At 35.0% G+C, this 23,841-nt stretch overlaps 1 protein-coding gene across 1 annotated transcript in view; it reads left to right on the forward strand.

The window, feature by feature from the left end:
* The window catches only part of LOC136026782 (serine/threonine-protein kinase 32A-like), a 57,635-nt gene extending 34,126 nt beyond the window's left edge, over nt 1-23,509 (forward strand). Inside the window, exons 3-4 of the mRNA XM_065703481.1 lie at nt 6,055-6,180; nt 23,404-23,509. Of these exons, the coding sequence (XP_065559553.1) occupies nt 6,055-6,058 (4 nt within the window). The 3' untranslated portion in view covers nt 6,059-6,180; nt 23,404-23,509. The remainder of the gene's footprint in view (nt 1-6,054; nt 6,181-23,403) is intronic.
* Nucleotides 23,510-23,841: the final 332 nt, after the last annotated feature.

The following is a 23,841-nucleotide window of genomic DNA, read 5'->3' on the forward strand; positions in this document are numbered from 1 at the left end:
TCTCTTAATCCATTCCCAAGACATTGCAAAGGATTTCAAAAATCAACTGCGAACAGGGTCCGTAGGTTTACCTAGGTACATTTGCCATTTCAGGAGTACACAACTCCTAGGAATCTGGATCAACAAACATTCCATAGGAACTCACTCATAATATAACTAACTAGGAAAAAAAAGTTTTTTAGCCCATTTGATAGCCCCTTTTTCCGACTCCCAACAAAAAATATGATTTTTTTTCCTCAAAGATTATAGTCTTTTACTTTAAGCTTATCAGAAACCCAGGATTAAACATGCCCCGCTTTTGTAATCTAAAATCTATGTGCAAACAGCGAAAGATTTCCATAAGGATTGCAAAGATTTATATCACCCCTGACATATTTGTTAAAGCGACATATTTGCTATTTTTGAGCAAAATAGCTACCTCAAAGTTTCATCAGAGATTTTTCAGGGGGATAGGAAAAAGAGCACGGGAGAAGCTATAGTTGCCCTCCAACCACTTTCAGCTCTTAAAAAGGGAACTCAAGCTTTCAATTTGTAATTTTGATGACTAAGTTCGCTCCCAGGGTATAGCAGATATGGTATTTTAATAACTTTGGTGAGTGAACTCAAGGGTGCATCCTGAATATTGTTCGTGGGAGCGGGGGCTACTAAAAAAAATACAAGAACGCATCAAAAATTTGTTAATCTATTTTTGTTATGTTTTTACGAATTGGGCAGAAATTCCGAGGGGAGGGTCAAACCTGATAGTTCCCCCCTACATACGCTCTTAAATTATCTTTATTCACACTTGCCAATAGTAAGGACAAATCTTGTATTATAATATATATTATTTCTTATTACGATATAGTACTGTATTCTTTTAATGTTAATAACTGCATGGTAACAAATCCGATCGTAATTTTACGCTAAATTATGGTGCAGCAAATGATCTTTACGCTAAAAAGCGTACTTTTACGAACTGACGCTTATTTAATGTTTTTAAGTCAGAGGGTTAAACAGCTATGATGGTTGCTTTCGGTAATGATTTTGATAACTCAGAAAATCCTACTGAATATTCTAAACTAAGAAACTTTTTCTTTTGTTTTCAATCTATTTAATGCAAAAAAAATCATAATCAGTCTCCAACAGTTGCAGCAGTTCATGGAAATGAAGGAAGGGGAGGGGATTTTATTTTTCAAACCTAGGGGATGGGCAACTTTGTGGTTTTTCAACTTTTCAACGAAAGTATGAAAAAAAAATTACTGGAAATACTTAAAGAGAGTATTTTTATTTATGGATGAGGAATATTTGGGGGCCAGAATCCCCTACTCCCTTCCTCAATAACGCTCTGGTCTTTCTTCGTTTGAAAAAAAAAAAAAAAAAAAAAAAAAAAAAAAAAAAATCTTGCATCCTAGTTCTCCAGACAACAAGAATGAGATCTGCCAATTAGATAGCTACGGGTGTCCAATTTTGGTATATTGTTAGAAAAATAATGGGATATTTTTATCAGGATATAATTTCTGTCTTTTTTAAAAAAAGGACAAGTGCTGGAAAGGTCTGAAAATACTATAAAAGCTATCTGTGTAGATTTGTTGTGTCAAGAATGTGGGCTATTACCATGAGAGACGCTTTAGGTTTGCTATTCTACATTAATTATTGAGATTTGAACAACAAGATATTTCACAGCAAACAGATTAAATGTTAATGAAACAGGCCCATCATTATTAATGATGGTGCTTGTATTTTAAAAATATTAGAGGGGTAACTACTTATGGGGTCAAACATAACTTAAATCTTGACTATCATTCCTGGCTTTCAAATGGCCTTTATTAGTAATTTAAACTGGTACACTAAACTTTCACATCGATTTTTACACCAAATAATAAAACAAAAATGTGTGGTGCTCGTAGTTAGGGAAAATAACGTACTGTTTTCTTTTTTATTGGTAGTGACTTAAAGCCATTTAGATTTAATGGATGCTTTGAATGCAATATATATATATATATATATATATATATATATATATATATATATATATATATATATATATATATATATATATATATATATATGACTAGCTTACCCGTCGCGTGCTGTTGTGATCTCAAAAGAAAGCAACTTCAAGGAAAATTCTTCAGAAAATTTTCCCCCGTGGAAATTTCTCCGCGGAACCCTCTGTGAAAAATTTCTCTCCTCGTATTAAAAACAATCAAATTTTTAACTTAAAAGTATTTAAAAAATTAGGTTACTATGATTGACTTTCCATTTACCATCTAGATCCCATTTGTTCCAAGTAATTGTGCTCATGGGCCTCAACTTCCAGTCTACGCGAAAAATATTTGAAAGACCCTGGGTGGGGAAAAACAAATTGGACCCAAAACCCTTGCAACAGTGTACTCAACAACTTCTTAAAGTTTCTTGTCGGTCCTATGAATAGTGTAGGGGTTCATACAAGACTGACAGACCGAAATCGAATTATTTATGTAGAAGATTATAACTAAAACAAATACTTAACTAAACTCTGGCCTATTTATGATATATATTTTGAAAGACATAATGGTCCTTCAAAAGACTGAATTTCCATCCCTGATTAATTTAGACCAAAGGACCAACTTGCCGAGGAAAGTCATGTATATAACAATGATGTTTAGAATCTGCAGATACTTTTCTTCGTTTTCTTTGTACGGGAGCTGAAAGGCTGGCTTATAAAGTAACAGAAAAGCGATAGCCCTTGACATTTCTCTTTTGAGGTTAGAAACGAAATGTTTTACGGAAACAGACAAACTTCATGCAACGAGCATTTCGGTGAAGGCGTTTCACCAAATTGACTTGTGAAGCAAAAGATAAAAGACGGATGAGCTGCTGAATGTCTTAAGAAAAATTATATTCAAACCAAGGGATTTTTCAATTTTTGTGTCACTACATGAATAGAAAACTGTGCAAGTGACAAGGACAGCAGAGATAAAGGATTGCGAAAGAACAAGAAGACAACCATGATTGAAACCAACAATAGTTAAGTTCTGAAGTCCGTAGTTATTTTAAACACTTAAATATTGACAAATAGATCGATTTCAGTCTTCTGAGCCTGATGACTTTCATGTATACTGATCACATTCAAGAGGCATTCCAAAAGGTGCTATAGGAGCTTGCTACCGTAATCCTGATTAGGATCCCCTAAACCAACTGAATCCCTCTAGTTTACAAATCAGTTGGAAATAGATGCTCCAGATACCTACATACTATTACAGCGTTCTAGGAAACAATTGACACCAGGTAATTAAATAGAGCATTACCCAGTTTCAGGGTTCAACCCTTTCAGGGTTGTAGATAGATATACTAAGCTTAAAAAGATTTTTCTAAGTATTCTTTCCTACACATCTCATCATCCAAATAGAATGTTTTTTTGTAAACAGCTTACTTTAAGCTTACAACTTTAAACTTACTGTAAACTTACAACCCAAACCCTCTTTTATAAAATCAGAGGGGACCTGATACTGTTGAAAAACACATAACATCCCACTCACACTCTCCTGTGAAATTTATGAGGTACGATAAAATGTATCTTGAAGTGTCTCAGCTAAAGTGAAAAAGTGGTGAAAAACGGGAAAGTTGAAATGTGGTGTTATTCCGCACAGTATAACGAATCTTGGAGTGTTTCAGCTTGAGGGGTGACGTGATTAAAAAGGGATGTGAAACTGGCTGCCATTTCTACTATCAGAACACACTTTTAATGTTAACTACGATGCCCGAGCCGTATCTTGGTCAGGGTTGCCATCACGATCAGTTCATAAAGAGCTACAGTTGGCCAAATTTGCGTGCTTCACTGCGAATTTTGGTGCTTAAGCTGAAAAATTGGCTGTAATAGTGCAAAAATAGCCATTTCGTGCTATAAATGCCAACCCTGAGCACGCTCTACGGTGTACACATAAAGAAATAGTTCTATAAAAGCACTTTCGTGCTACAGGTGGAGACTCGTATCTTGTTCACACTTGTTAATAAAATTGCCAAGATGTATGAATAATAGGTGTTGTTCTTAATTTTACCGTCACAATTGTACTACAGACACAATAAACTGAAATTGCACAACATTGCTTAAAAAGCTTACATCAACATTGATTTGCTCCAAACTATTGTCTACTAATGTTGTGTCTTTATATATGTGGTATATTTATATATGTGGTTTCCTATATGACGGATAGGAAAACCGTCTTTACAAGCTTCAATCATTTCAAATATAGAAAAAACTACAATTCTTTAGATATTAATTATGATTGACCAATCACCATTGTTACGTTTGAAAGTTGAACAATTTTTAGTTTGAAAAATAACAAACATAATTGATGCTGTAGTCGTGCATATTTTTCGTTTATCAATAATCGTAACTATAATGAGGCTAGAATTTATTCAGAAAAGTCAAGCAACAAGGGAGCTATGTGGTGCCTTCGTTAATTCTCTTCTTTTTTTTGTACGGTGTATTCTTCTTGGGTCATGTTAGAAAAATATTACTGCAAGCTTCCTTCCTTTTTACTTTCAAAATAATTGTGTCTTATATTTCAATTATGATTCATCCTTCATAAATTTTCTACTTAAAAGTTGAGCTGCCTTAATATCAAAATATAACGAAGGGGATACATAATTGGCACCTTAGTCTTTCATAACTAGGATTTTTGTATAGTGTTCAATTACTTATAGCTGAACCATATTATAGGGGAATCGCTATAATATGGCCTTGACATTGCTCAGGAAAATCAATCATAAAGGAGATTTGTAATGACAATTTACTATTTATGTGGTGCAAAATCTAAGTCCCTACTGCAGCACCAAGTCGCGTGAGGCCAACACAGCTACACAAACTCTTTCTCCATCCCAAGCTTCCCTCTTATCCATCCCATCCCAAGTTTCCTATCTCCAAGGATTTCCTGTTTCCCTTATTTCTTTCCTTACGGTATTCTCAATCCCCATTTGGAGATAGCCTTCTTTTCTTTTGGTCCTAGATGGTTGTTCGACAAGGTCGATTGTTGGCAATCTACCATCCTTCATCCGCAGAACGTGTCCTAGCTATCTCAGCCTTTTTGTCATTATAGCCCTAGAAAGCGGGATTGAACTACAATTTTCCTACAGTTTACTGTTTCCGATAGGGTCAGGCAGTCGGGTAGTCAAAAAATCTGTAGGCAATATTTGTGGAAAACATCTAACAAGTCCTCCTCTGTTGTTCGGAGTGCCTACACTTCAGAACCATACTTGATGTTCTTCCTGTACCTTCCCGTATTTTAATCTTGGTTCCCAGACTTATCTTCCTCTTTTTATGATTTTTCTGTGAAAAAAAAACCTTTGCCTGGGCTATTCTACTTTTAACATCTTCACTGCATCCACAGATTTTCCTAATAATACTTTTTCCTAAGTGGTTCCTAATAACCACTGAAACTTCAATTATTTGCTAACATTTTCATCTAGAATTTATAAGCCCTCTGCAAAATCTAAGTCTAGGAGAATTTTATTTATTCAATACTGTTATTGTAATTTGGTTTAAATTCGCATCTAATTTGTTACACAAATTGGTCTTTAATTAAACCTTTTCTCTAGTGAATACCGCCAGTCCAAAACAAAATCAAACTATCCTTCTTTCTCATAGCGTGCTTACTCCAAATTAAATTAGAGTACAGTATTTTTTTCATCTGATAGCTGTGACTTAAATCATAATCTAACATTTCCATTTATAAGGCTTTTCATGTTGATTTCCAATAAATCTTTGAAGAAAAATAAAGTTGCCAAGGAAACTAGCCAGCCCCTCTCCCTTTCTTCTTTTTCCCCCAAAGACATCTGATTAAAATTTTAAAAATATTCATCTCACCTTCAAAAAAAAAAATATTTTGTCTCACCTTCAGTAAAAACTCGTAATAATTCTAATTAGCCATGAAATGTAGTTCCTAGTACCCATGCAACTACCTAAAAGCTTCCAAGATCCTAAGAAGTTTACTTAGGTAGTACTTTAAAGATTAGTATTTTACATATGCCTGTTTGTAATTCATAGATATCTCTATATCTATTGGAATTAAATGAGTTTTCGTTTTATTTCAGTTAATGGAAAGAGATGAAAACATCCGAATCACTAACAGTGACAAGCTGCGGTCATATTCGTTTGTCGAGAACGTATCTGTGTCAAAACTTTACGCCAAAGAATTGCAACCACAGTTTTTACCATCGGTAAGCTCTTTTATAAGTACTACTAATCGTTTGTTATTACTATTTACCTTGAAGATATGTTTAGTACGTAATAGATATATATGTAAATTAGTTAGTTTAACGCTTGATTTAGTAATTTTAATGTACCTTAGACATATAATTTCGTCATCTTTTATTGCAACATTATTTAGCACTTCTTTTCATTTGAACTATTGCTGTTTTCATGACTCTGTTTTGATTCTAACTGAATTTATTTAAATTCCATTAAAACAGACTTGCAGTACTGTCCGTTAGTGTGTCAATTCGTGCAATAAACATTTGGGGCTAAACCTCTGTATTAATTTAAAAAAATAGGATTTTTGAACTGATATTAATAAGCAACATTAAACTCAAAATGGACAGAAATTAGTCCCTACTTAAAGGGTGTCTCCCTTCTCAATACCTTGTTCTTTACACAAAAACTTTTAGCCCTTGAAAAAACGGTTCCTATTCTAATTAAACGGCCCCTGTGTTTCAGTAGCAGCTCTTAAAAACGAGCCAAACAGTCAAACTTAAGCATAAAGAGCAAGGTATTGAGGAGGGGGCGTTCCTTGTGTCACAGAATAATTTCTGTTTGTTTTGAGTTTTAATGTTGCTCCCAGCTTTCAGTTTAAAAAAACTTGTGTTTTTATTCAGTTTCTGATCGTTTTTTAAATGACGCTGATAAATCTGGCTCACCCTCCATGAAATATTCCTCCCCCCCCTCATGGAAACCTTCCCGTGAAAGTTTGTCCAGCATAAAGTGCACCCCAGCCCCCCCCCATCAAATTCCCTCCAGACAGTTCCATCCTCACTAAAATTCTCCCCTGTAAAAATTACTTAAGGAAGATTCGGCCTGAAAATTTGTCCTTTCATTTTTTGCTTACTTTCCTTAGCATACGTCATCAAAAAGACTAATTTCTAATCGATTTCTAAATCCCCCTAGAAATGTCCCCTTCCACGGAAATTTTTTCGGGAAATCGAAAGAAACGGAAAATATCCCCGGATAATCCCCCCGTAACATCTTCACATACAAAATTGAGTTGGCAAAGAAAATGTAAGACAACTAAAAAAAAAATTGTATACGAATCTTGTCAAACTCCCCTAGTGAAAAATTTTCCATGGGATATTCACTCCCCCCCCCCCAGAAATATCCTTGTCCAAAGAAGATTTTCCCTATGGAAATCCACCCCGAGCACAAAATAACAAAGATAGTTATTTGATCTTTCAACTACACTGAACAAAATGGCTATCTAAAAATTTTGATCAGAAAACTGTGGGGAATAGGGGCATAGGACTTTATAACTTTTATTATACTTTTAGCATTATAACTTTTAGTTTCCGTTCGAACGCACTCTCTCCTGATCTCCCAGGACCATGATTTCGACACGATTACCCCTGGGGAAAAAAACGAAAAAAAAATTTAAAAACAAATAAACAGGCATCCTTGATCTTTCTTGAAACTTCTACAGTAGGGTTGTCTGGTATGCTGAATCTGATGATGTTTATTTTCATTAAGATTTTTTGAATTTTAGGTTGTGTTTCCACGTGTTTCAAAAATCAAGCAAATTATCTCAGACTTTTGACGGGTAACACTAAACTTAATAAATTCTATATACTTGGAATCAGCAACATAAGTTAATTCTCTTGATATATCTAATTACATGAAAATTCGGTTTTTAGAGTTTCGGTTACTATTGAGCCAAGTCGCTCCTCACTTACAATTCGTTGCCACGAACTGTTTGATAATTTTTTTAATCTCAAGCAACATAAAAAGCCTCTTTGCAGATGGTTACTCTGGCCACCTGTCTAAATTTCCAAGCGTTATTGCAAAATATGTATTATGAAAAATGGCCACGCAGAAAGTGTTGATAGAAGCCGGATTTAAATATGGGAAAATCCGTAATAGCCAAAACATGTTTTAAAAATAACAGGAAATAAGCTATTTAAAAGGACTACAGACTGAAAACTTTTAACTAGCATAATTAATTAACAAAAGAGAAATTGATGTTAACGAAACTGTTGGAGCTTACGTTCAAAGTCTTTTATTTTTCCAGTTTTTGGTGTTTATTGATTAACCCTCGTGTCTATTCGGTAAAATACTTACTTTCTGTTTTATATGTTTTGTTTTTATATATGTTTTATATAACATATATAACATATATATATAACATATATATATTTTTATTAAAACATGTTTTAAAAATAACAGGAAATACGCTATTTAAAAGGACTACAGACTGAAAACTTTTAACTAGCATAATTAATTAACAAAAGAGAAATTGATGTTAACGAAACTGTTGGAGCTTACGTTCAAAGTCTTTTATTTTTCCAGTTTTTGGTGTTTATTGATTAACCCTCGTGTCTATTCGGTAAAATACTTACTTTCTGTTTTATATGTTTTGTTTTTATATATGTTTTATATATGTATTATATTTACTTAAACTGCCATTACTATTTTTATTAGCCAATTTGACTTACAGGTGTTATCAATCTAAGATTCCAAAAACAGGTGCAAAGTGTGAAAGAGTGCCGAGGGATAATACCCTCTTTCCAAATAAGAACTAAAAAAAAAAAAAGATACTTTAAAAGAGCATTATCTACAGTAAAGTAAAAACTACGATTTTTTTAGTCTTTACAGAGTCTCCCAGCACAAACTGAAATAATAACTCCACTGAGGACGTCTGAAATAACGGTAACATAGATATACCACTTTATCCATACTTTTGTGGCCATATGATTCTCTTATATCTGTAAAAATTACATTTAAATATATATTTTTTTAACAATAAGGCGCGAATTCACGCTGAACTCGACAAAAAAAAAAAATTTCTGGTAATATCAAAGTACTCAAATCAGTTATTTTGCCTTAGTTTAGAGAGCCATAGGTAAAAAACTGATTCAGAATCAAAAACTTCTTTTTAAACAGTGTATGTTCAAGGCATAACACCTACGCACAGATTTCTTCTTCGCTGTAATCAGGTTTGTACGCAGGATTTTTTTGTGGAGGGGAAGAGGGTAAACAGAAAACATGAAAAGTATTTGGCAGCGGTCATCGCTTAAATGCAGCTGTAATTTGAGAGTAGTTTGATGTCTCTGTTATTGAATGCGGAGGTTTCGAGTAGGGCTAAATCCAGCAAAGTATTTTTTACCGGTCTATCTAAGACCTGACATATTACAAAGCAAACACGCAAATTTACAACTAGATTCGAACACTTGAAGGAAGATTTGATATTAGATTTGAATACTCGAATGAAGACTTGCCCAAGAATAGGGCTTGAAAAATAAATTTGTTCTACTGTGCATATTCATCTGAAACCATTTTTTCGAGGAATTTATTCTAACAACGCCTTATATTCCTTCCTTCAAGATGAGTCTAAGCAGTTGTTTAAAAACTCAACTTTTAACTCGGGAAAAGACTAGCGGTATAAAGCAACTTTGGATTGCCTGGAACCATGATATATTTTATTAGTAAATGTGTATGGGAGTTAAAGTTGGCTATAACATCTTCAGAACCAAACGGCTCAATAGAACTGATAGTCTTTGATGGTCTGACTTTATCAGCAGTTGTGGCCCCCTGTCTTCCAGCGGTCCTTTTTCGATCCAGTTTTACAGTGGGCTTAATGCTGGTATGGATCTCCCCTTTTATAGATATTCTTTTCCTGCTGACGCGCCAATATGTAATTTCTTGCTCGTATGTTGTTTAGCCTAATCTGAACCAGAAAAAACCTGGTGACGTCAAAGGAAATGGTGATATCTCTGCCATAGTGACAATCTCAAGAGATGAAACGTCTTAAGAGATGACACTCTTGAGAATACCTCAGCACTGGCCATTGACTGCATATCTTTGAAGAAAAATGACACTCCCAAGGCTGTCCAAGGGGCTTGATAAGTCAAATAGCTCTTCCCGACTTCAGAATCGTATCTTGAATGATGATAACATTTATAATAGTCCGTGCATGTTAATTGTTTTCTGTGTTATTTCTGTGAATAGCTAATATCTTTGAAAATTTTTCGCTCTTGAGACTTTCAATTTTACTAGTGGAGAAAGTTCTTGCAAAACAAATGATAAGGATTACAAAGTAAACAGATAGAACTTGTCCAATAGCGTTGAGTAAAATTACTGGAATCTTCTCCGGACGATCTTTTCCAGACGAACAATTCCTCGTTAGTAAAACTGTGTTTTTGCTTTTTTTTTTTTTTGCTCTTAAAAACAGATTTGAGCAGAGAGGCCCATGGATGGAGAATGTTATTCCATGCTTACTTGAAAAGAGGATGACCTCACGTTTTCTCCTTGCTACAAGTATTAGTACTTTTTAATCCATTTTCACCAGCGCTATGGATGAAGCTACGCATAAGAAGTCTGAGAAATATGGCTCAAATCTAACTTTTGAAAGGTTTTAAAGGAAGGGAGAGCTTTAAGGTAAATAGCAGGGTAAACCCAACAGTAACTTTTGGAGCGGGGTGGATAAATTCAATGAGGGCTCGTAGTACTGGTTAAAAGGGAAAAAACAAAGTTTTTTGAATATAAAGTATGTTCTTTATTGAGATAACACTGTAGATATGTAATTATAAAATAAAACCACACTGTATTTTTTGTGAGCTAGATTATCCAAAACGTCTTCTGCATTGAATGGAAAATCCTGATGGATAATAAAGGCCTCCTAAGGGATCTAGCCACCCTCCCAAGCTCATTTTTTCCAAAAGTCACCAAATCCAAATTCTGAGATCGTTATTTTATTCAACATAGTCAAAAAAACCTAATAGCTATGTCTTTGGGAACGACTTACTCCCCCAAAGTCTCCGTGGGAGGGGCTGTAAGTTACAAACTTTGACCGTGTATACATATAGCAATGGTTATTGGGAAGTGTTTTCAGGGAGATTTTTCTGGTTTGGGGAGATGGGTTGAGGGGAGGGGGTTACGTGGGGGATCTTTCTATGAGGAATTTGTCATGGGGAAGAGAATTTCCATGAAGGAGCGCAGGATTTTCTAGCAATATTTAAAAAAAATGAAAAATAAATATAAGAAAAATTAAAATAAGGAGCAGCATTAAAACTTGAAACGAACAAAAATTATCACGCACATGAGGGGTTCACATCCTGCTAATACATTTCTCTTTACGCTAGAGTATTTTTAGTAATTTCAACTACTTATTTTACGGCCTTTGTGATTCAGGGGTCATTCTTAAGAAATTGGGACCGAATTTAAGTTTTGCATAAGGTAATTAACTTCGTCACTTAAGTGAATTAAATAAAAAAAAACAATTTTTTCAGCTGAAAGTAAGGAGCGACATTAAAACTTAAAACGAACAGAAATTACTCCGTATATGAAATGAGTTGTCCCCCCCACAATCCCTCGCTCTTTACGCTAAAGCTTTTAATTGTTTTAAAAAGTAGAATTGTGGCAAAGAGTCAAACTTTAGCGTAAAGAGCAAGGGGTTGTGGGGGGGTCAACTCATTTCATATCCGGAGGAATTTCTGTTCGTTTTAAGTTTTAATGTCGCTCCTTACTTTCAGCTGAAAAAATTAGTTTTTTTCATTTAATTTCTGAACGTTTTTAAATTAATTTATGTTTGGTTTTGGCTCTCCGCACATAAATTATTAAAATGAAATTTGTATATTAATTCTTTTTTTGGCTAAATGGCTTTCTCTTAGTTTTGATCAGACGATTTTGAGAAATAAGGGGTGGAGAAGGAGGCCTAGTTGCCCTCCAATTTTTTGGTTACTTAAAAAGGCAACTAGAACTTCTAATTTTTAATGAACGTTTTTATTAGTAAAAAATATACGTAACTTAAGAATTAACTTACGTAACAAACTTTCATAACCTTATATTTTTATTATGTACACGAGGGGGTTTGTACCCTCGTTAATACCTCGCTCTTTACACTAAATCGTAAGTAATTCCCAATTCTTTAAGAATGACCCCTGAATCAGAAAGGCCGTAGAATAAATAGTTGAAGTTACTAAAAATACTTTAGCATAAAGAGCAAGGTATTTATCTCCTCCTAAATACCTCGCTCTTTATGCTAAATTATTTTTAGAACCCCTCATATGCGTAATAATCTCTGTTCGGCTTAAGTTTCAATACTACTTCTTCAAAAAACGTTTTCATGTTTGTTTTTCATTGGTTTCTTATAGTAATGCTAGAGAATCCTGCGCCCTTTTCATTGAATTTTTCTTCCCCCTTGACAGATTCCTCCAGGGAAAGATCCTCCGACATAGCTCCCTCTCCTCATCCCCACCCCCAAACAAAATAAAATCCCCCTGAAAACGTCTGTACACTTCCCAATAACCATTACTATATGTAAACACTGGACAAAGTTTGCAACTTGCAGCCCCCCCCCTTGGGATTGTGGGGGAGTAAGTCATCCCCAAAGACATGGTTATTATGGTTTTCGACTATGCTGGACAAAATGGCTATCTCAAAATTTTGATCCGTTGACTTTGGGGAAAAAATGAGCGTGGGAGGGGGCCTAAATACCCTCCAATTTTTTTGGTCACTTAAAAAGGGCACTAGAACTTTTCATTTCCGTTAGAATGAGCCCTCTTGCAACATTCTAGGACCACTTGGTCGACACGATGACCCCTTGGGAAAAAAAAAAAAAAACCAAATAAACACGCACCCGTGATTTGTCTTCTGGCAAAAAATACAAAATTCCACATTTTTGTAGATAGGAGCTTGAAACTTCTACAGTAGGGTTGTCTGATACGCTGAATCTGATGGTGTCATTTTCGTTAAGATCCTATGACTTTTGGGGGGTGTTTCCCCCTATTTTCCTAAATAAGGCAAATTTTCTCAGGCTCGTAACTTTTGATGAGTAAGACTAAACTTGATGAAACTTATATATTTAAAATCAGCATTAAAACGCGATTCTTTTTATGTACCTATTGATATCAAAGTTCAATTTTTTAGAGTTTTGGCTACTATTGAGCCGGGTCGCTCCTTACAACAGTTCGTTACCACGAACTGTTTGATTCACAAGTTATGTATATTTTATACTAATAAAAAATGTCGTAAAAAGTTAAAAGTTCCAGTGGCCTGTACAAGCAACCGAAAAATCGGAGGGAAACTAGGCCTCCTCCTCCCCTTCTTTTTTCTCAAAATCGTCCGATCAAAACAATGAGAAAGCCATTTAGCTAAAAATAAATAATATGCAATTTTGTTTTATTATTCATGTGCGGAGAGCCAACATCAAAACATATATTAATTCAAAAACGTTCAGAAATTAATTTAAAAAGGACATTTTTTAACTGAAAGTAAGGAGTGATATTGAGACTTAAACCGAACAGGAATTACTCCGTATATGAAAGAGACTGATCCCTCCTCAACGTCCCGCTCTTTACGCTAAAGCTTTTTACTGTTTTAAAAAGTAGAGTTGAGAGAAAATGTCAAACTTTAGCGTAAAGAGAAGAATGTTGAGGAAGGAATGACCCCTTTCGTAATTTCTTTTGTTTTTAAGTTTTAACGTCACTCCTTACTTTCAGTTAAAAAAAACTTTTTTTTATTTAATCCTTTAGAACTGTTGCATTAAAATCAATAATGATCAACATGTTTACTTGTGTTTGTACGCTTATAATGCTAGTGATAAATCTAATGAGATGATGTATCGGCACTAAATTTTGTCAACTTATTATTTTGGTTAGAATTAATTGATCCAAAATTTATGAATTTTTATAAAATTTTTATAAATTTATGAAACACTGCATGCTTCATATATAACTGAATACCGGTGGTAATATGTACCTTGGAATTTTCATCTGCATGAGAAAGTTAAATATAATTTTCTGGGAAGGATTGAAAAAGAGAGGAAGTAAAAACAATATTTAAAACAATCTATTTCAGTATTAAAAAGAAATGTTTCAAATCTATTTTGTATACTTGAACTGAAAAACGGTAATAAATTAATTAAAAAATCTACAAACGTAAGAAATGGAATTGAAACACAGAACAAAACCGATTTATTGCTGAAAATTAGAACTTGGAATGCTATGACGTTAAAAAATAACTATCGTATCATCATTTTGACTGACGAATTCAAACGATTCGAAGTAGGCTCATTAAGAGTTTCAGAAATACATATTCGAGGGGTAGGAAATATGAAATTAGGTGGTAAAGAATTTGTTTACTCAGGCAGGAAGGATGGGGTGCATTGACATGGAGTAGGGCTCATGTTGAATAAGGAAGCTGCCAATTCTTGTTTAGCTGAGAAGGTATTGATAATAGAATACGAATCGCTTATTTTATGACTAAAAAGTTCAGGATATAAGTTATACCAGTATATGCCCCGGTAGAGCCAACTGACGGAGATACTAGTGACTCAGATGAATTTTACTTACAGTTACAGGAGAAAACAGACAGGGACCCAGCTAAAAAAAAATGTGTTTTTACTAGGATATTTTAATGCCCAAGTTTGTAGAAATAGGGATATATGGTATCCTAGGCTGAGTAAATTTGGCACAGGAAAAGAAAACAATAATGGTTACAGACTTTTCCATATTTTAGGTATAGCAATCCTGTTATAACCAATATGGTGTTTGGCCATAAAATGGCCCATAAGTTAACATCGTATTCCCGTGAGGGTACTACAGCAAACCTTAGTGATTTTGTTATAGTAAAGCAAAGACTGACAGGATCAATACAAGGTATTAGGGCACATAGAAGTGCTGTTATTGATGTTAAAATTAAAGATCACCGTCTAGTAGTGTTTAGGGTTAGTTTAAAGCTGAAAATTTGGAAGGATAACTACCTCCCATGAAGTTGTGATGTTGGTAGACTCAAGGATAAAAATCTGAGAGAAACTTTCCAGGAACAGTTAAATGCTAAACTTATGATTTTAATATTTGACAATGTGGAAGATGGTTGGAATAATTTTCAAAAATTTTTTGTGAAGTAGCTAATAGTTGCTAATAGTTAGGACTGCAGCTAGAGATATTAGTGAAAAAGTTTCATGTTTAATAGAGAGGAGAAGGGGCTTGTACAGAATTATCTAAGTGATACATCGAATGAAAACAAAAGGAATATAAAGAAAGTAGAGACGGTATTACAATATGAACTAAGGAGGTGTGAAGTGGAGGCCATGGATAAAGTTGCCGAGGATCCGGAAGCTGTAGCTAGAAGGCATAATAGTAAAATATTGTACTGGCATGTTAATAAATTGATAGAAAGAAGTCAATATGCACTTTTCCCAGTTAAAGATGAGAACGGGGGCAAAAATATTGATAAAGAATGAGTTAAAGAGAGATGGACAAAACATTTTGAGAATAAGCCAAATGGAGATAGAGCTGAAGGAACAGACATAGAGGAAAATGAAAAAAAAACTTGTGAAATCTTGGATGTGAAGGTAAGATATGTTTTGTGAGGAAGAATTAGCGACAGTACTAAAAGGACTAAGAAATAATAAGGCTCCAGGTGCTGATAGTGTGATTAATGAGTTTCTTAAATATGGTTTCTCTGAGGTTAGGAATAAGTTACTAAAGATTATAAATATACTTTTTGAAAAAGGGGAAGTGCCTAGGGATCTTAGGAAAACCTTAATTAAACTATTGTATAAGAAATGTGATGAGATTGAGTTTGGTTTTTTAGGCATTAGTCTGGTCTCTTTAGGTAGCAAATTACTTCGTAATATGATACTGTTTGACTGAGGAGACAAAGTGCTGTGTACTTTTGACTGTAGGTAAAGCTTTATGAGAAGAACGGTGTGACTTTAAAAAAGGGTGAGGATGTGCCAACCAAATTGCCACTCTTAGACTAATAAATGAGAATTCCCTTCGTTGTCAAACACCTTTGGTCCTCAGTTTTATCGATTATGAGCCAGCGTTCGATTCTGTTGATAGAAGAGCTTTAGCAAAGGTTTAATTTTCTATGGTATACCAGACACATACATTAAAGTTATTAGTGCTATGTACGAGAATAACACTGCTGCGGTTAAGGTAGGAAATGAGGTTAGCAACTAGTTTTGTATTAAATCAGGAGTTAAGCATGGTTGTCTTCTACCCCTGTTTATATGGATCATCTCGATGGATTTGTCTTAAGGAGCAGAAGAAAGGCAATGGAAGACCACGGAATCTAAAAGAGAGGAAAAACTCTTCTGAGCTTGCTGATGATTTAAGCATCCTAGACCAAAGTGTGAGCAAAATGAATGAACTTTCAGAGGTTTTTCGAATTCAGGGTGCTAGAAAAGGTTTGAAAATTAATGTTAAGAAGAGTAAGTCATGAAGGCTAGGAGTAAGTGAAGATGAAAAGGTTACGCTGAGTAACGAAAAGACTGATCAAATGGGTGGCTTCATTTACCTTGGTAGTATCATACAGTTCGTGGCAACGAACTGTAGTAAGGAGCGACCCGGCTCAATAGTAAACAAAACTCTAAAAAACGGAGTTTTGATGCTAAAAGATACATCAAAAGAATCGAATTTTCACGCTAATTCTAAATATATAGGTTTCAATTAATTTAGCATCAAAAGTTTTTCATTAAAAGTTACGAGCCTGAGAAAATTTGCCTTATTTTGAAAAATAGGGGGAAACATCCCCTAAAAGTCATACAGTCTTAACGAAAATCACACAATTGCATTTGGCGTATCAGAGAATCCTATAGAAAAAGTTTCAAGCTCCTGTCTAAAAAAATTTGGAATTTCGTATTTTTTGCCAGAAGACAAATCACGGGTGCATGTTTATTTCGCTACACTGGAATGAAACTATCCTACCTCCAAATGAGCGTCGATTCAAACTATCCTACGTCCAAAACCGCTACTTTTCAGGAGAGCTATTTGAAATTCTTAAGATTATTTAAAAACTATTAAATGTTTAAGAAATTTAAGATTAATTTTTGGATATAGGATAGTTACAGATCTGAGAAGCCCTGCTGAAGGAAGGCACAGTCCATCCTATATCCGTGCTATATCAGATATTTCACCATATGTTATTTTAATTAATATTCAAAGTATGATAAAATGAAAAATTACTATTCGAAGTATCAAAAGGGAAAAATAAAAGAAAGTTAATCTGAATCATACAACTCCGCAGAACCTTCTTTTAAATAATCAAACGGAAGGTCTATGAAAAACTGGTGGTAAGCTTCAGGAATCAAATTTTTTGAATATTGCGGTACACTCTTTATTGGAACTGGACCAGAATACAGCTTTAGCAAATCGTACAACCCATCTGACTTCTTCGCTGAACCTTTTTCGATCCAGTTTTACAGTGGGCTTAATGCTGGCATGGATCTCCCCTTTTATAGATATTCTTTTCCTGCTGATACGCCAATATGTAATTTCTTGTTCGTATGTTGTTTAGCCTAATCTGAACCAGAAAAAACCTGGTGACGTCAAAGGAAATGGTGATATCTCTGCCATAGTGACAATCTCAAGAGATGAAAGCTATATCAGATATTTCACCATATGTTATTTAATTAATATTCAAAGTATGATAAAATGAAAAATTACTATTCGAAGTATCAAAAGGGAAAAATAAAAGAAAGTTAATCTGAATCATACAACTCCGCAGAACCTTCTTTTAAATAATCAAACGGAAGGTCTATGAAAAACTGGTGGTAAGCTTCAGGAATCAAATTTTTTGAATATTGCGGTACACTCTTTATTGGAACTGGACCAGAATACAGCTTTTGCGAATCGTACTTCTTCGCTGAAGCTTTCCCCTTCTTGACCCCCTGATTGTTTCAATCATCTTGATGTCTTCAGCTGCCCAGCTGGTCCGAGCACTAATCATGTCAGGCAATGTGTAATCAACTTTCATCACTCGGATTTCTGTGAAGTTCATTTTAACCCCGTTGATATCGACGTTAAAATTATCACTGATCTCTCTTCATAGCTTGTCAAGATCATAGAAATCAGAGATTCCCATTTCCTTTACTTTATAAGGACTCTTCGAACATGCAGTTATTGCAATTTGAAACCACTGAGAAGGCACATAAACTTTTGGTTCTTAGCTGCCCAGCTGGTCCGAGCACTAATCATGTCAGGCAATGTGTAATCAACTTTCAACACTCGGATTTCTGTGAAGTTCATTTTAACCCCGTTGATATCGACGTTAAAATTATCACTGGTTTCTCTATTTAGCTTGTCAAGATCATAAAAATCAGAGATTCCCATTTCCTTTACTTTGTAAGGACTCTTCGAACATGCAGTTTTTGCAATCTGAAACCACTGAGAAGGCACATACACTGTTTGGTTCTTAGCAAATCTCTCGATGACAGCATGGACCGAATCGTTTTGATTTTGCTTGTGCCCGGTTTCAAGATACATGTGAGTAATTACTATCCTAAATTTCCTGGCCCAGAGTATATAAGGGGAAACAAGGTTCTTGTTCATGTTTTGTCCTCCACAATTGTCACTTATGAAAACGAATTCTTTTGCTCCTTTCTCTACCTTACTCACAATAAAGCTGTAAACACAACTCCCTATTTCCGAAGAGCCTCTTTTAGCAATGCCTGCATGCCACATGTAGCAATTTCTTTCACGAGTATTGCAGTTATATATACTGAGATTGTAACAGTGAAGTTTCGACTTATAGTAATAAGAAGAAACTTCTCCACGCGCAAACTATAGGACCTTTTGCAAGTCAAAGCACGCTGTGATAATCTTTTCCTGGTCCATCTTTCCTCTCTCTTGTTCCTGTGCCATAGACTTTCTACTTTCTTCCTTGTTTCTGTTGTGCTCACTGTGCTGTATAGTCAAGTGTTCTTTCATCTGAGGGCTAGCATTTTCCATCTCAACACACTTGTCACATTGGTTTTTTTTGGGACGGAAAAAGCTGAGATTGAATTCATGCTGAAAAAGTTCTCTGTATTTGTCGAATCTTGCACCTTGTCTATTGTTTTCCAGGCACCAGCCTCGATAGAGTCTATAAAGATGAGTATGACTTTTGATCCCATCTTCCAAATACTGAGATTTAGATCTATCTCTGCAGCAATGGATTGGGGCTTTTTTCAAAAGTTTTATATGCTCCCTGCATGATTTAAGTTCTCTTATATCAGTGAATATGCAGGATTCCTCTTTTCGACCTCTTTCATCTCTTTTCATAGCTCCCGTACCAGGCACTTTTTTCTTCAACGCAGTTTTCACCATCTGTTCAGAAATTCCTAGCGTATTTACGAAAAGCAGTCGACAAACTTTCTCAGGCTCCTCATTAATGCGCAAGGAATACGCTACTGAAAACACCCTCCTCTCTTCTTTTTCAGTGTTTGATACCAGCATTCAACATCTTCTTTGCTTTGTATTTTTTCCAGCTGGAAGGTCTTCCCTTCTTCTTCTTTCCTTGGGCAGTAGGACTTTCTTTTGTTACACTAAGCTCACCAGCAGACGCACTGTCATTTTCCTCTATTCCACTAAGTTTATTAGCAGAGGTATTTTCATTCTCCTTTATTCCACAAAGTTCAATAGTAGAGGTATTCCCATTCTCTTCCATTTCACAACGTTCATTAGTAGAGGCATTCCCATTCTCTTTTATTCCACAAAGTTCAAAAGCAGATGCAGCACCAGTAATGCCTAGCTCACAAAAGTTCTCGGATTCATCCTGAATGGTAGCTTCGCTTGCACCTAAGGCAGAATTGTTATGCACAGAAAGATCTGCACTAGAGCCTTTTTCGTTAGTTTGAAAGTGCACGTCAAGATTCAGAATAGGAGTGTGTGACACATGAGGAGCGTTAGGAATGCACTTCATCATTCCCGGATCAAAACTAGTCTTTACTGTCAAATGCGAATCTACACGGGTTTCATTCGTTTCAAACGAGCTGCCAGTTTCTGTAATCATGGCCAATATCATTCTTCCCAACTCTTCTGAGTAAATTACTGAGGTTTCTGGGTGACTCAAATAATTAGTGTTAGGGTTGCAGTCAGATTTGTTGCCAGTAGTTGTTGTCACAGCCAAACCTGGAAAAAAACTGTTATAGCTACGTCAAACATAAGTACTGTTTTTCTAGGGCAATCAAATCTTATGTTGAAGCCCCAATAATTGCAGCAACAGTGAGTTAAATAAAATAAGCTTTCTATTTTGTTTAAGTTGTTGCCAGATTTAAAGGTTGCCTCGTTAACTGTTTAGAGAAAATCTGATTTTATTTTATTTTTTTTTATTTTTACTATTTATATGCTGCAAATATTCAGCCTATTCAGTTCAGTTCACTTAATACTACCAAACCCTATAAAATAAACAAGCAGTATCCAGGAAGTCTAGAAGACTTGTATCCAGGAAGTCTAGAAAACTTGTAAACAAGTAATGGACTTGTAAACCTATAAATCCTACTCTAAAAAATATTTAGACTGAAGTTGTTAGAGCTACAAGCTACAATCTCACTCTTTTTTACAACATCCGAGCAATCCTGGCTCATTTGAACCTATTAACGCCACTGTCCACCAGTAACACAGGTTGTCCGGCACATTTTAGTAGTCACATCGACCATTTCACATTCCCCACTGTAGAGCTAGAGAACAGGCAGAAGGGACGATGTAAAGTTTGAACTAAGAGATTGTGTCTAACCAGTAAGACCTTATCAGTCTTAGTGGAAAGGTCAGATAATGCTGTAAAAGTAGATCAGATGTTGTAAAATAGAATCCATCAGATCTAGTGGGCACAGTGCCAGTGGTGGGGATAGCTCAGGGATGGCAGCTACCAAACGTTTAGGCACTCTGCCCCAGTCTGCCACAAATCCCTGATTTTTGGATACTCTTTACAGAACGTTAGATATATCCAGCATTTGGCATAGATACCATATGCCAAACGCTGGATAACTGTTGCCAATAAAGTATTGATGGTGTATTGATGAGTATTGAAGCTCAAACATAAACCAATTAGATTTCAGCCACAGTGAGATAGGTCAGGGTTAGAGTGCCAACAGGTATCCAACGTTTGGCATAGTTTATCCGGCGTTAGGCATAGGCCTAACGCCTATCTATGCTTAGATGATACGTATCTATGCTTAGATGATACGGCTTTAGATGATAGATATAACTAACGTTTGGCATAGTGTATCCAAAATTCAGGGTTTGTGGTTGACTGCTCTACCCAGGAATGAGCTGACGTGACTGGCCAGAGTGCACCAGAGGGGACCTGAAGAAATCCTCAATATCTAAGGAAAGCATAATCCCTCAATAGTTTGCTGTCTAATGTTGCAGTACCATTAAAAAGGCAAAAAAAAGGAACCAGAATAAGAATCAGACAATTTTCTCTTACCTTTCCTGGCTTTCGCTCTAGCTATTTCCATTAATATTCTTCCTCTATTCATTTTGCAACTTCACCCCCCCCCTTCATAATTGCAAGTTTGACTCAATGCCACAATTCTACTTTTTAAAACAATCAAAAGCTTTAGCGTAAAGAGCAAGGCGTTGAGGAGGAGACAACTCATTTCATATACGGAGTAATTTCTGTTCATTTTAAGTTTTAATTTCCCTCCTTACTTTCAGTTAAAAAAACTAGTTTTTTTTATTTAATTACTAGTAAAGACGGTGGGAGTGGTGAAGATGTTAAAAGTAGAATAGTCAAGGTTCATAGTGTTTTTTCACAGTTAGTTTTATTTTGGAAAAATAGGAAGATAAGTCTGCAAAACAAGATTAGAATATTCGAAACTACAGTGACAAAAGTGGCTCTGGAGCATGGGTGCTCCTAAAAACAGACGAAGATTTGCTAGATGTTTTCCCAAGAAATAATCTACGGAATTGTTCTGGGTACCCGGTTTACTGACTGTATTTGAAACAGTAGGCTGTACGGAAAATGTGGTTCAATCCACTTTCTGTGGCTATAATGAGAGAAATTTTGAGATGGCTCTGCGGGGATGCTCTGCGGATGAAGGATGGCAGATTGCCGAAGATTGTCCTTTTGGGCCAACCGCCCAGGGTTAAACGGAAAGATTTAAAGGAGTGGGAGTTTCTTGGGAAGTTGTAAAGAGGGAGGCTTTGAATAGATTGGGATGGAGGATGAGCGTGTGTAGCCGTGTCAGTCTCAGGTGGCTTGGTGCCGAGGTGACTTGTTAGCAGGAATACTAGTTGTATCATTATTCTGTAAAACTAAATTAGATAAACTAATTTATAATATTTTCCTAAATTTTTGGAATTTTGAAAAACCAGTGTTTTATCGACTGCACAAAACTTTCGAAAAAAAGATGCTGTTTTGGGAGAAGAAGGTCTTTAAGCAACCTCCAGAAAATATAATATAAATGTTAAAGCTCTGAATAGATTCTAATCCGAGCAGCTTCACTAACGATTTCTTAGCAAAATTATAATCTCCAACTTGCAGAAAATTTTAGCAAATCAAGTCATACAAAAAAGATGCTCTAAAATGCTTTGCTTTTCTACCGTAAGAAGTCATCTTTGACTATATTATGTTTCGATTTTACAAAAATTATACACTATTAAATACTACATCTTAGAGCATTTTATGTTTTTAATTCACAAACATTGCACAATATTTATATTTTAAGCAAAATTTTATATTTCAAGATTTTTTATTATGTATAGAAATGTCATGAGTAATTTTATTTGAGCTGGGCTCATATGCTGCAGAGACTGGTATGCAATAATTAATATCCCTTTTAATTTTATACTTCAATATATTCTTCCGTTGGCGAAACCTTGTGTATTTCTTAATTTGTTTCAAAAACCAAAGGTTGGTAAGAAATAAGATAGAAAGATGGTTTCAGGTTTATTTTAGTCTAGGACAAAAATAAAACTGGAAAAAAGGATTCGTTATTCAGTTTTAATGTCATTCATGTTTCTAATGCAGAATGGAAGCAATTCCTGTAGCAATACTTTTCTCTAGCTGACATTAATTTTATTAGAATTCAATCCCTCCAGCTATATTTTTGAACCCCACCCAGTCACGAATATTCTGAAAAAAAAAACTATTCTGGGGGGATTTTCATGAGAAAATGCCATTTTTAATATTTTCATTGATAAAAGAGTAAAAAAAACAAAAACCTGTTCCCCTAGATTGATAAAATATATTCCCACCTCCAAAAAAAGAACAGAATTGACGCCATTGAACAAAGCCATTCTTGTCCCTAATAGGACAGTGAATACTAATGTGGAAAACAATATTCAGACCTTTGTTACTTGCTTATTTTAATTATTTTATTTTCGATTAAAATTCTTCATTTTATCTGAACTAAAAACTAGTGTACTAAATTTGAAAGCTAAACTCCAAATGTACCAGGACACAAGTGTGCATTTTTAAATCACTACTACTTTGCCTATACACTATATTCTAATTTCATATATATATAGAAAAACCATTTGAATTGTGATCCCACTTTGGAGCTGGAAGAAATGATAATCGAGACAATGCCACTCCATAAAAAGAAGAAAAGACTAAATAAACATAGAAGTGTCAGTACAAAAGAAACTATAAAAAAGGTAAGGACCTTTTCTGTTTGTCACTTTAGATGTTAGTTCGGTAACAACCAAACCTAGTCATGATCTAGTTTTCTTTATCAGCCGTAGCTCTGTATTTCCTCACACAGTAACCAATTTTGGAAAAGTGGCGTTTTGTCACACCCTAAGACTTGAGATTTTCTAGAGCTTATGCACCAAGGGCGAAATTGTCCTGGTATAGTAAATTACAGTGTTTTCTAATGTTTACTTTCTTGTAACCATATCTTTTGTCATCATATATTTTGTTGTTTTCATTTTATTTAATCAACAATACTAGTATACCTATAGCCT

Source organism: Artemia franciscana, chromosome 5 (genome assembly GCF_032884065.1).
Source record: "Artemia franciscana chromosome 5, ASM3288406v1, whole genome shotgun sequence".
In the NCBI taxonomy this organism is placed as follows: domain Eukaryota; kingdom Metazoa; phylum Arthropoda; class Branchiopoda; order Anostraca; family Artemiidae; genus Artemia; species Artemia franciscana.